Below are 14,091 nucleotides of genomic sequence, written 5' to 3' on the forward strand. Positions count from 1 at the left end.
AAACTCTCTGATGGCAGGTATTTTTTTCATTTTTATTCACTGCTATATCCTCAGTTCCTGGTGCATCTCAGGCACATAGTAAATATGTGTTGAAAAAAGAAAATGAATGAGCCAAAATATCTTGAACATTTGTATTGTTAACATAGTAAGAATGCTGAACACAAAAAGCAATGCAAATGCCAAATTAACTGAAATGGCAACTACTATCCAATCCGAATGAAGACACGTGCAGTTTTGCTCTTATTTCCCTTTAAGCCGCAAAGTGGCTTAATCCCACATTTTAAGTAGGATCAAGAATATTAAAAGATGTGTCTCAGTTTCCCAAAATAGCTCTACTTAGGATCAGAAAGTTCAACACTGTAGAAGAAACACTATCACAGTGCTCTTTCTTTTTTCAAAGAAAAATCCATTTGTCACACGGAGCCCTCCAGAGACTTGTCACAATTTACTAGGCTCTAGTCCAGAAAGTGTTGAGATTGACCAATTTCCAGGGTCACATAGTCTTTGCTTTTATCATTTATAAAAAGAAGAAGACAATTTCAGACCCCAAACACAGTGGAAAATCAATGATTCTAGGATCATTTTCAAAGTTGACAATGGATCCCAAGTCCTTATTAAAGAGAAAAACAGATAATGAAATCTATACTCATTAGCACCAGTGTCCTCTCTAAAAGGTGCATATTTAGGAGAACAAATCAATACTTTCAGTTCAGCAGGGTACTATTTAAAGCCTAATCTCTTTACTATAAATTGTAATTTATTTAATAATATTTTATTTGTTATTTTAAAAAATATATTTATTAACTGCTAACAATGTACAGGGCACTGTGCTAAGCATTAGACATATAAAACCATACCAATTATATTAAAGACTGATTTTGTCAGTCATTTCTCCTCGAGTATATTAATAGAGAAAGTCATTTGTCTGACTCTTCCCCTTCTCTCTATAGACACTTCAATTCATTCTTCATATTTCTTCCCAGCTATTTGTGTGAGATCCAGGGAATGACTCCCATATGCCTGTAAACCCAATCCTTCCCAGTCCCACTCTTCTTGTTTATTTCTGGCTCTCTGTGTTGTGTTGGATCTTCTGAAAAGTATCTAACAGTGAATGGCAACCAAGTTCAGCTCCAGGGTGCTGCTTATGCTCACCTGTTTTTTTGTTTGTTTGTTTGTTGTTGTAGTTGTTTTGCTTCTGCATGTGATGTCCCTAGATCGCCTTGCCCATTTATTAACTTGGTTATCTTTCCCAAAGAGTCTTGCAATGCATGACTGCACCAAGGTGTTAGGTCATTGAAATCAATCCACTGGAGCAGTAATCTTTCAAGAGAATCCATCCTCCTTCTTTAAGTTACTTGCATTATATAGTTTCACTATAGTGATAACCTGTGCTCCCAGGATCTAAGAGAAATTTTGTAATAACTACTTGTAGGATATCAGATGACCGAAGATTAGAAATGACAAGGATAATTGCAGAGGACTTTAAAAAATAACTTTTAAAAATGTTGTTGGGGCATAGGAAAACAACCAAATAACACCCTGGAGTTCATCACCATGAAGGTAGGAAATTCCAAGACTTGAAAAGGCACAGGAAGGAAGATGCTACAACCATGCAGAGTGGTGTATTTTCGTAGAGGATGCTGCTTTATTTATTTAACCTTTTATAGAAGGAGTCAGATAACACAAGATGACTTTACATGGAGGGATAAATGTCCCAGCTTCACTGTTTATTCCCTCTGATGTTTTACCAGGATTCTTGATTTACCAAACTCAACTAAAAGCAAGAAAGCAAAAGAATCCTTTGAAGTAGTCCATGCCTTCTTAGCCACTAAGTTATATGGCAGGGGGGAAAGAGGTGATAGTGGTAATTGACCACTATCTTTTCTGATCATAACCTTTGCTCCATATTTGTGGGACTTAGGAGTTGCTATATATTTTGCTGTTAGTGCAAATCTCTCTGCTTCAATCCTTAGTCATTGTCCTTGGCTAAATGTGTGGCACTTGTGTTTGCATTTACCAAAGTTGATATATTCCATATGATAATCTATATATCTTTTCTGAGTAAACAAACACTTAAAAAATCCTATAACTTGAAAGATTATTTTAAGCATTTCAAATATTAACTCATTTATATACCTTATTATTTAATGCCTTAATATCACCAGCTCATTTTACAGCTGAAAATTCTGAAGTACATAAAATCTCTCAGGGTCATACAACTAATAAGTATGAAGCCACAATTCAATCTATCTCTAGAATCCAAGATCTAGGATATTTTTGCGATAAGTATTAATAAATATTTTATTACATACCTACTATATTTCATGCAATATGATAGACTCCAGTAACAATGACATGAAAAGGAAAGAATCTTTTTTAATATTTATTTTTTAGTTGTAGTTGGACACAATACCTTTTTTTGTTTTTATGTGGTGCTGAGGATCGAACCCAGGGCATTGTGCTTTCTAGGCGAGCGTGCTACCACTGAGCCACAACGCCAGCCCAAAAAGGAATCTTTTATACAGAAACCCTAGGTTCTATTGGTAGAGATATTCTAAGTATAATATAAAAATATTAATACAAGACTATGTGGGCTTAAATTTATTTGATCAAACTCAGTGACAAGACCATAATCAGAGAATGGGCCCAAGAGAAAATACTTCCTGGGATTTGAAAGGTGATGGCAAATAATTTGGACTTTAATCTGAACACAACAAGGAATAATTGGATAGATTTATGATGGTAAATTATGTTATGATAATGATGATAATTGTTGCAGAGCTGAGAATCAAACCTAGGGCCTCCTCCATGTTAGGCAACATTTTTTCCACTGAACTACTCCCAGCCCATTTGTTATTATGAACACATTAATGCCAGGCATTACGGCACACACCTGTAATCCCAACAACTCAGAAGACTGAGGCAGGAGGATAATGATTTCAAAGCCAGTCTAAGCAATTTAGTGAGGCCCTAAGCAACTTAGCAAGACCCTGTCTCAACATAAAAAATAAAAAGGACTGGAGATGTTGTAGAAGCACACCTGGGTTCAATCCCTGGGGTGCTTCAGCTACAAAAATAAAAAAGAAAATATTACAGAAACCTCTGATAGCAAAAAAAAAAATCAAATATATATTGAACTGGAAACAACCATTCAAATTATTTTTACATTTAGACCTATAAATATATATATATATATATATTATATATATATATAAATATATAATATATATATATATATAATATATATAATATATAATATATATATATATATAATTTACCCTATTTTTTGAGATTTCAGATTATTATTAGTAAATATTTGATTTTACTTTTCATATGAATTTTGTGGGAGATATAACAAGATCTCATAATGCTATCTTTTTTTAAGCTGCTTATTGGCAGAGTCATGTATAAAACTCTACTCATATTAAAACAAAGAAAAACTGATGATATTCATTTTTTCTATAATAACCATCTGGAGTAGTTTAGTCTTTTAGATATTTTATGAGAATATTGCTTTGAACACCTTTAAATTCTAAAGTTCATATTTATTAACTGTTATTTGGAAATCATAAGAAAAGATCATTCTTGGTAGCACCAGTACTTTACCTCTCAATCTAAGTTCAATTTGTTCATTGTCGGGTCTGAGAAAAATTCCCCAAAATAATGTCATTAGGCCAAACACTTGAATGTTCAACCATATCACTAGAGCTATGTCACCGGAAACAAAAATGGTAATCATCCATATTCTATCCTTACCAAATACTTCTTAGACATAATTTGAGGTGTTGAATTGTATTTACTTCGTTACTAATAAAATAGCTAAGAAGATTAAAATTACAGACCTCTAGATAGAAATTTTCTACTTTAACATTAATAGTCAATATTAGCTGGAAATGGTTTTCAGCTTCTATTAATGTTCATGTCAAAGACATTATTTTTTTCCACTAGCAAAGTATCTACATGTTAAAAATAACAATCACAATCCATTTTAATAATCAAATGCTTTGTACTGTTATATAGTTTGGTCTCAGATGTTTGCACTAAATAAACAGTCCTGAATTTTACATGCTGCTATTTTTATGATATTTTACCATTTTACAACACTGTTTTGTTTTGAATTTGTATGTATCACCATTTCTTCCTTTCATTACAAAGATGATTTCCTGTCTGAGAAAGTAAGAGAGAAATTTCCTACTGGAGTTGTATAGTCCAGAGCTTATCCCAGAATTACATAGTATCAGTTTAAAAATCCAAATGCAAAAGAATGCACCAGTCAATTGTTTTTATTCATAAGCTAATTTTTAAGTTATATTTAGATTTTTTATTTGCATCTCCATTTAAAAATTATAGAGTAAAAAGGTTTTAACTTCTGCTGACATGCCCATTATAATGGTTCTTTTGAAAATGTTCCTTTTTCAGGAACACACCTGTTAGCTTTGCATCCCTATGACCAAAATACTTGACGAAAACAACTCAGAGGAGGAAAAGTTTATTTGTATCTCATTCTATAGACAGCTTAGCCAGTGCACTAGACCTAAAGTGAGGCAGAACATCATGCCAAAGGGCGCAGCAGAAAAAAACTGTTCCGCTCCTGGTAACCAGGCAGGAAGGGTGGGGCACAGGATACACCTCCAGTAACCCACCTCCTCCAGCCACTCCCCACCCAACTACAGTTACCACCTACCACAGTAGTCCTTTCCAAGTAGGATGGACTGATTAGTTTACAGCTTTCACAATCCCATCAGTTCACTTCTGATCAATCCTGCTTTAACAGAGGAGTTTCAGGGGACACTTGATATCCAAACCATAACAACACCTAAAACTTCTTGCATAGACACTTTGAAATATTTGAGTCTAATTCTATTTTCTTTGGTACAACATTCACATTGCATGTTCATTTTAATTTGATATATTTCATGCAGGCAAAATATAGGTCAATTTTTGGACTTTTTATAGAACTACCCTTGTTCAATAGCATAGGAAAAATATTCTTGCAATTGTCTTTGCTGTACATGTTACATATACAGAAAGTAAGTCTTCTTTGAGAATGGGTATGTACACCTACCAATGTTCACTGTTATGCCTTTTGTCTTTATATGTCAATTTGGTTGAACACTATTTATGACTTCAGAATAAACTGCTCAGAATTTTTTTTAAAAAATCAAAAGATCTTTAGCCAAAACTCATTGAGAATTCAGATGCATTTGTATAATTGATTGTTCAATTGTCTCCAGATTTCAAATTTCATTAGGGTAAAAGCCGTGTCTTATATCTAAGCCATGTCTAGTATAATCTTAATACTTAACAAGGCACTTGACATATATCATGAACTCAAAAGTAATTATTTCAAGTATAATTGAATTAAATTGTTTTAATGTGTTTGCTGTGTATTATTTAAATAGATCACCATCTCCTGTTTACTTACCATACCGTATCCACTGTCTGTTCACTATGTAAGATTTAACAACCAAGCATATTTATGTGTGTGTGTGTGTGTGTGTGTGTGTGTGTGTGTGTAGATAGATAGGTATTAGCCTTATAGCAATCAGTTTTATTAGAGCAATATTAGGCAGTATTTATCAAACTCTTCCTCTGTTTCCTAAAATTCAAAACACTAGATATCCTTCTTGGACCTCTTAAATCTTTTATACTTATTAGAAAAATGCAAAGACCAGCTCTATCAATCCATTTTCTAAGCTAAAATAACATTAAGTTATTTTAAACAGGGAGAAGTTTTATTCAGTAACATAAATGCTTTCAAAAACTTTGGAAGGGCTGATGGAGCAGAATATAGGCTATACTGCTGCAGGGACTCACAGAGCCATACAGAACTAGTTCCCTGGGGCATTTATCATTTCTGAGACTGCCACAGGAGCTCAGGCTGAAAAAATAGGCCTTCAATGCTACTCCGTAAAAGAGCACCAAACACTACTTAGAAAAGTCTCTTGTTTTCGAGATCTCACTGTCCAGCAACATGAGCCAGGAGCTGACAGAATTTAGCCTCTGTCTCCTTTACTCCCCTCCGAAATCTGGCCACAATACTTTTAATTGACTGAAACTCGTTTGCATTAAAAATGATAGTTGCAGAAGAGTTTGAGATATGCAGGTTTTTCCAAGTTAAAAAAAATGATAAAAATTCTAGTTCAGAAATGTACATTAAAATCAATTCCTTTTGTTCACAGTAGGAGAAAATTTATTGGGAAAGCAAAAGACTGAATTTAGAAATTTTAGGTATAATTCTAGCCCTAACACTTGTTAATGTGAGCAAGTCATGTGCTTTCTCTGAGGCACAGTTTACATCCTTTATAGCAACATCCAGTCCTCCTTAGAGAATTATCATGAGGGTCACATGAGAAATAAATGTAAAAACATTAAATAAATATTAATAAATTACAAGGACACATGATCAGTAAGAATGATTTTAAAAGTGGTATATAGCAATATAGCTGCTATTAGATATTTAGTGTTAAATGCATTTTATTTGCACTTCTTTTTGAAAAATGGTGGTATTTTTTATATAGGATATAGTTTACCATAATATCATTTTCCAATTAACAGAAATGTAATGTAAGTGGAAAAATGAAATAAGTCAAAATCTCCTGTAAATATTTGTGCCAGTATGTATATCATAGCATCGTAGAATTCCTAGATTCTTTAGGAGATATTGTTCTAATAAATAATAAAAGCTACATTTGAAACTATTCATTCTGTCATTTATATCTGTTTTATGGCATTTTGGGTGCTTCCTACATTTACATTGAAAAGCCTTTCAAATTTTGTAACTTTTGTGATCTTGTGTAAATATGAAGTTGGGTTCATTTTTTAGTTGGCCAGGTCTCTATAAAGTGGGTTTTAAGCTTCCAGACAGTAAAGAATGAAGCTTTCTAGTTCAGTAAGCCCCTTGATAACAGGAAAAGAGTTACTGGGGAATTGCTTTTCACTTTGTGTTATCATTTAGATTGAAAAAGTATAAACTCATAATTATCTAGTGTGATTTACTATTTTGATTGAGCTCCAGTTGCCAGTGTGATAAGATGACCTTATGAGCAGAATAACATTGAGCCCCCAGAAATCAATAAGTATAATAAAATCTTTTTACTGACCCTTCCTTCCTACTCACCAAATCAATTGCTTTTTACCTTCTGATTTTTCATGAAAAGTTCTACAATTCATTTTACTACCTGTCAAAATGAAACATCTTTTTTTTTTTTAAGAGAGTGGTTTGATATTTCAATTCCCTTTACTGATTTTTTTCATTTCTTTGTTTCTAGGCACTAACATACTTATCTAATATTCCAGTCCCCCAATTTGGAATAAAACATAAATAGTGATAGAAAATGAGGACTAACAAAGTGATTATTAAAGATATTAGCGTTCATCAAGTGTTTTGTCATTCTTCAGATTATGGGATGAGACTTATAAAATCTCTGTATGAATCACTTGGAAAAGTAATAAGAGGATAACACATTTTTCTCCTTTCCTATGAATCAGAAGTAACCTCCCAGACAATAGTCATATAAATTCTATGTACCAGACACAGGGATTTGAACCCCCTTGAGCCTAGGTTCCTGGATTGGGGAAATTTGTGTCTCTCTCACATGTAATGCAGCCACAGCCTCACAACATCTTGGTTATTGGATGCTTGCTCATCCTCAAAATACTGCGATACTTCACTGGGCAACAGGAACAAACCAGGGAGAAGTAAGGTTTCTTCAAGTACTGTACCTGGCCCCCAGTGATGTGTCAGGGTTACACCAGTTACCTGCCCTCTCTGATAGCTTTCAAGTATTTTTATTACTGGACTTTTTCCAGCCTTGCCTCATATTGAAGATAAAACTCCAGGCCTATAAGTATAGTTCAGCAGTAGAGAGCTTATCTAGCATGTATTAGGCCCTGAGTCCAATACTCAGCACTGAAAAAAATAAATAAGTAAATACAATCTCTTGGAAGAAGTCTTTTTTTTTCCTGCACACACCAAACAATGAGTTTTCCCTAGTGTCTAACAAAATACTCCAGCTCATTTTACAGCATTGATTTCATAATTCAGTCTTCCCACAGAGTCATTTATTGTAATAGTTGTTAGAAAACACATAGTCTTGATGAAAGAGAAGTGAATTTGGCTATACAATGAGGGTCATTTCAAGAAAGGAAGAATGATGAACACTTGTGAAATATTTAGGGCCCATCTTCTGAGCTGAGTGTGACATATGACTTAAGTATTGTAGACATGTGATCTATTCACTGCTTGTTTTTTTATACCAAACTGAATTCTTTTTCTTTGCTATGTACCATGTAATAGAAAATATAAATGGTGATTGTCAAGTCAACACTTGTGTGTTCTGTTTATTGATTCAATCAACCTTCATATATGACTGTGCATTGTAATTTATAACTTCAATTGATGAGATTCAATCCTACAAGGAGTCTTTATAAAGCAGATAAGCATTTAAAGGGAAAGGTATAATGAAGTAGAAATTAGAAAACTGCAGATCTATTTCATGTACCTAAAACTATAGCACCATTCTTTGACAGTGTGCTCATAATCTTGCTTTAAATTTATACCTGTTTTCCTTCAGAGTTGACTGTTTACCCAAGGTAAGTATCTCATAGTGAAGTGTATGCTGTATAAAAATAAATTGATTTACTAAAGCTTAAAACCAGGAGTAAAATCTTAACCTTTCTTTTTCCTTGTCGCTCTGTATCCAAAACATCACAGGAAATTAAATGGCATTAATAACCTGCCTTATAATCCAACCACCCATAATATAGATTTGTTTTCCACCTTCACCTAATCTGCATCATAGAAATATTTCCCTAAGATATGACTATGATTCATTTCCTCCCTTATAGTTCATGTCCCCAGATTCTTCTTGAAATAGAGTATATGTTAAGTGTACATGCTCATATTATGCAAATATAGATACTTCTAAATCCTTTTGTTTACCTGTAAAAGGTCATCACTTTTATGGTTCATACTTACCTTTCTTGTTTTGTACACACACATACACACACAGAGAGAGAAATCACATGTTCTTCCCTCTACCTTTGGGCACTTGCTCAAATAATACATTTTTAAAAAATTCCTGTTTATCTGAAAAAAAGTCAAATTTACTTCCTATCTTTCCCCAAAACTTTCTGTATTCAAAATTCAGAATATCCACATACCATATGTCCCAAGAGATTATAAGCTGCAGAAAGATTATAAATTCCATTTTGCTAGTTCATTTTATATTTATTTCTCATACTCAGCATAAAATTCAGTGTATTCTCTATAGGAGGTATCTGCTTTTTAATTGATTGAATTGATCACATTCCATCCTGATGTTCTGACTTCTTTCAGGAACATGGCATACCGATCAACATGGGTTATGCTGTGGCCCCACATCACTCAGGGGTCTACCCAGTTCATATTCAGCTATATACGGCTTGGAAGAAGGTCTGGGGTATTCAGGTCACCAGCACTGAAGAATATCCACATTTGAAACCTGCACGGTACAGAAAGGGCTTCATTCACAATAGCATCATGGTGAGCACATACCACTGTATATCTTTGAAGGGTTTTGAGATTTACTCATGGATTGAAGACAGATCATCATTACCTTTAAGGATACAGAATCAAACTCCTTTTACATGAATTTCAGATATTCCCAGCCTACCATGGTGGTGACTGGGTCACATACGAATACGTTGTTTGGCTATAAGATTCCTTCCTAAGCTGTGGAGTGAATTTGGCGAGTCTAAGACAAACTAGAAATAGTGGAAATGAGTCTTGTATAGATTACCCACTGAGGTTTCAGAATTTAAATTTGGTCTAGTGAGGCTAAACTTCTCCTGAGTAATTCCTCAATTCTATTTGTTTGGGTAGTTTAACTGAGAGTTAAAGGCAGGCTGTGGTTCCATAGATCAAGAAAACTCTTCTCAAAATGCTGCACTGTCAACAGAAAGAATGGAATAAAATAGCACCTGAGAGCTAAATTTATCCACTCAATTTGACTCTTAGGGTACTTCTCTTTTTGTCCTCTTTTTTCTAGGATACTCCCAAAAGGGTGGTATGTATTTCCACTTTGTATGTTACAGAACAAATACAGAATGATATATCCATTCTTGTAAATGAGAATAAAACCATTACTTCTTGTAATAAAAAAAGATACTAATCAATTGGATCTAAAATGGTCTGTTTTAAAAGATCTATCTCCATTTCTTATAACTCATTACTAGTTGTCAAACTCAGAACAACAGTTTATAAAATGTTCTCTCTTTTAAATATTTGTACTGTATCAATCCTTTATTCATATTGTTGTTACAAAAGTATGTATCTATCTATCAATCTGTCTACCTAATCACTATCTAAAATCAAAGAAAAGGCATATTCATCTATCTAGAGCTGGTATTCAATATTCATTTACCATGAAACTTTAATTATTTTATTGAAAATTGATAAAAGAATACCTAAAGAAGATGCTGACTCAAGTGACACTTGTCAATAATAAAAATAGTGACACAGATATCTCTAGGAATCTAGGAGGAATAAAAGAAATTACTCATATTATTTAAAATCACCATGAAACCACCCATTTTTTTCCTTTATTAGGTTGCATAACCATTCAATGTTTTATGAAATGAAAATATTCCCTTGAACCAATATTATATACATTCATTTACCTTGAGTTTAATCAGATTTATGAAAATCAAATGAAGAATAAATATAATTATAGCTACTCTGTTCAATTGGGTGCAATTTTCATTAGATTATAAGTAGTTTTCTCTTCAAAATAAAAATCTGGAATAAAATTACTTATTTGTTTTCTCTGTTGAACATTCAGATTTGCAGTGGAATTAATCACAAAATATGCCAGAAATAATCATTAGATGGTATGGCTACTCCTGTGGTAAAATAAAATTCAGAGTAGAGTTAAAAAAAATGTGGTGGGTGATGGTGATAACAAATGTCTATTTTTAATCCCAGAACCTGAATGCAATGGAAGACTAAATTTTAGAAACAAGGAGAGGAATGGCCTAATTGCACAAGAAATACAACCTTGGAGGCTCCCCATTTTTAAATTAATTCTAAAACAGCTCTTCTTTTTTAACCAATCGTTTAACATAAAGTCAGGTGGGACTTTACAGTTATAGGACCACGTGAAAATTATTTGCCCTGTAAATTCTGTATCCCTTAATATTTACAAAATTATACCAACATCAACTCTGTAAGACTGTGACCTCATCAATCAAGGCCCTCTAATAGGAATTGACATTTGCAGATTCTAAAGTCATAAAATAGCGGTGGATTTCTTAATCAAGTCATGCCCATGTGCCATTTTTACACCCTTTTCTCAGGTTCTCCCTCGACAGACCTGTGGGTTATTCACCCACACTATTTTCTACAAAGAATATCCAGGAGGACCCCAAGAATTGGATAAAAGTATCAGAGGAGGTGAACTTTTCCTCACAATCCTTCTAAATCCGGTATGTGTTCTATTTATGTATCTTACAATTACTTTGGTGTTTTCAAAATATTTCACTTTTATTTTTTAACTTGAATTATCCTTGTGTTTTTTTTTTCTTTTTCATGAGCAGCATACTTTGAACTGACAATGGGTTGAAATTTGTAGTTCAAATCATTTTCTTGATAAAAGTTAACTTCTTTGGGTAGATCTGATTACAAAGTGGTGTTTTACTCTGAGATGTGATTGATGCAAAACTTATTTCTAGCAGTAAAAGAGGTGTTATGTATTCTACTTTCTTAAGCTAGTTCTTTGTTCATTTGGCTTTATTAAGGTATAATTGACACATAAGAATTTTTTGGAATGTAGAGTTTTCTATATATAAGACCACGTTGAATGCAATCTAGGTCAATTTAACTTTTTCCTTTTCAACTTGGATGCCTTTCATTTCTTTTCCTTGCTTAATTGCTCTGGCTAAAACTTAATACAAATTTGAGTAACAGTGGTGAGACTGTGCATCCTTGTCTTGCTCCTTATCTTAGAGGAAAAGCTTTTAGCTTTTCATCATATGATGAAGTGTGATGTACATGAACTTAGCTGTGGGTTTATCATATATTGGCTCTATGATGTTAAGATGCATTTCTCTCGAATTTGTTGGGCGTTTGTATCATGAAAGGATGTTGAATTTTCTCAAATGCTTTTTATTGAGATGAACATGATTTTTATTCTTTTTTCATTCGGTTTCTGTGGTGTATCTCATTTAATGACTTGGATATGTTGAACCACACTTGCATCCCTGGGATAAATCACACTAAATCATGGTAAAGGATCCTGTTATACTGAGAATTTTAGATTCTAAATTTATAACAGATAAATTTCCTTTTTGTTTTTGTTATTGTGTTCTCACATATTATTTACTTCAGTTTCTAAAAATGTTCACCATGCAAAAAGCTGCATTGAAAATATGTACCCATGTATTATCCTTTTTTTTGCCAAGGACATGAGTGGTTTATTTAATTTTTTAACTTGTTCTAATTAGTTATACATAACAGTAGAATGCATTTTGACATAACTTCTCATTCCTCTGGCTGTACATTGTACAGAATCACACCAGAAGTGTAATCATACATGTGCATAGAGTAATAATGTCTACCTTATTCTACTGTTCTTTCTATCCCCATAGCCCCTCACTCCCATCTGCACAATCCAAAGTTCCTTTGTTCTTCCCTCCCCAACCTCAACTGTGGATCAGCATCCATTGATCAGAGCAAACATTCAGCCTTTGTTTTCTGGGGACTAGCTTATTTCACTTAGCATATTCTCTAGTTCCATCCATTTACCAGCAAATGCCATAATTTCATTCTTCTTTAAGGCCGAGTAATATTCCACTGTGTATATGTACCACATTTTCTTTACTCATCTGTTGAAGGGAATCTAAGTTGGCACCATAGTTTAGCTATTGTGAATTGAGTTGCTATAAACATTGATGTGGATGTATCTCTGTATTTTGCTGACTTTAAGTCCTTCAGGTATAAACTAAGGAGTGGGATGGCTGTGTCAAATGCTGACTATATATTATTATCTTTATACAAAGATAACCATCCTGGTAATATAAGGTGCATTTTTAAATTTTTAACTAATTTTATTTCAAGTAAAAAACAGACAACTCGTGATTGGACCATTAGGGCTCCACTTTTGTTATAGTTTAGATGTGAGGTCTCCCTCAAAAGCTCACATCTGAGACAATGCAAGAAGGTTCAAAGTAGTAATTATTTGGCCCCAAAAGCTTAATCCAATCAGTGAAGTGATGGCCTGATGAGATTAATTGATTGGAAACTGAAGACAGGTGGGTTGTGGCTGGAGGAAGCACAGCATTTGGGGCATGGCTTTGGGGTATAAATTTGTATCTGGCAAGCAGAGTCTCTCTCTGCTTTCTGACCATCATGTGAGCTGTTTCCCTCTGCCACACTCTTCCATTATGCTCTTCTGCCTTATATAGAGCCCTGAAGAATGGAACTGGTCTTCTATGGACTAAGACCCATGAAACCGTGAGCCCTCAAATAAACTGTCCACCCCTAAAATTGTTCTGGTCAGATCTTTTAGTCACAGCAGCAAAAAAACTGACTAAATCAACCCTCAAGAGTGAGTTTAAAATATTTTTCAGGAGTGGGTATGCTTGCTTGCATGCAGAGTCTGTCTGTATGTCTGTCTGTCTCTCTCTCCTTTTTTAATATATATATATATATATATATATTTTATATTATATTATATAATATAATATATATAATATATATTAATATAATATAAATATATAATATAATATATATTAATATAATATATATATATATATATATATAGAGAGAGAGAGAGAGAGAGAGAGAGAGAAACATATATCTATAATGTATAAATATAAATCAGAGAATTGGACACTTTTTTCTATAATTGTGTCCTTACATCTTTCAAATTTGCAATGATAGTTTTTTATAAATATATGTATAAATCAGGCCTCACTCTGTGGGAATATATTTTCATTAGATAATGTTAGCATTATTTAAGCTTTCTGATTTTTTTCTCCCACAATGATTCCAATTTCTGGGGCTCCGTTAGAAAAGCATGTCTCATTTAGGTCCCAGGAAACATGAACAAG

The 14,091-nt window shown here is 33.4% G+C and overlaps 1 protein-coding gene across 1 annotated transcript in view; it reads left to right on the forward strand.

Annotated features, from left to right (window-relative positions):
* Ndst4 (N-deacetylase and N-sulfotransferase 4) overlaps positions 1 to 14,091 on the forward strand; it is a 241,619-nt gene that overhangs the window by 137,971 nt on the left and 89,557 nt on the right. The window contains exons 4-5 of the mRNA XM_027935447.3: positions 9,341 to 9,526; positions 11,338 to 11,466. Of these exons, the coding sequence (XP_027791248.2) occupies positions 9,341 to 9,526; positions 11,338 to 11,466 (315 nt within the window). The remainder of the gene's footprint in view (positions 1 to 9,340; positions 9,527 to 11,337; positions 11,467 to 14,091) is intronic.

The sequence above is a fragment of the Marmota flaviventris genome, chromosome 7 (genome assembly GCF_047511675.1).
Source record: "Marmota flaviventris isolate mMarFla1 chromosome 7, mMarFla1.hap1, whole genome shotgun sequence".
In the NCBI taxonomy this organism is placed as follows: domain Eukaryota; kingdom Metazoa; phylum Chordata; class Mammalia; order Rodentia; family Sciuridae; genus Marmota; species Marmota flaviventris.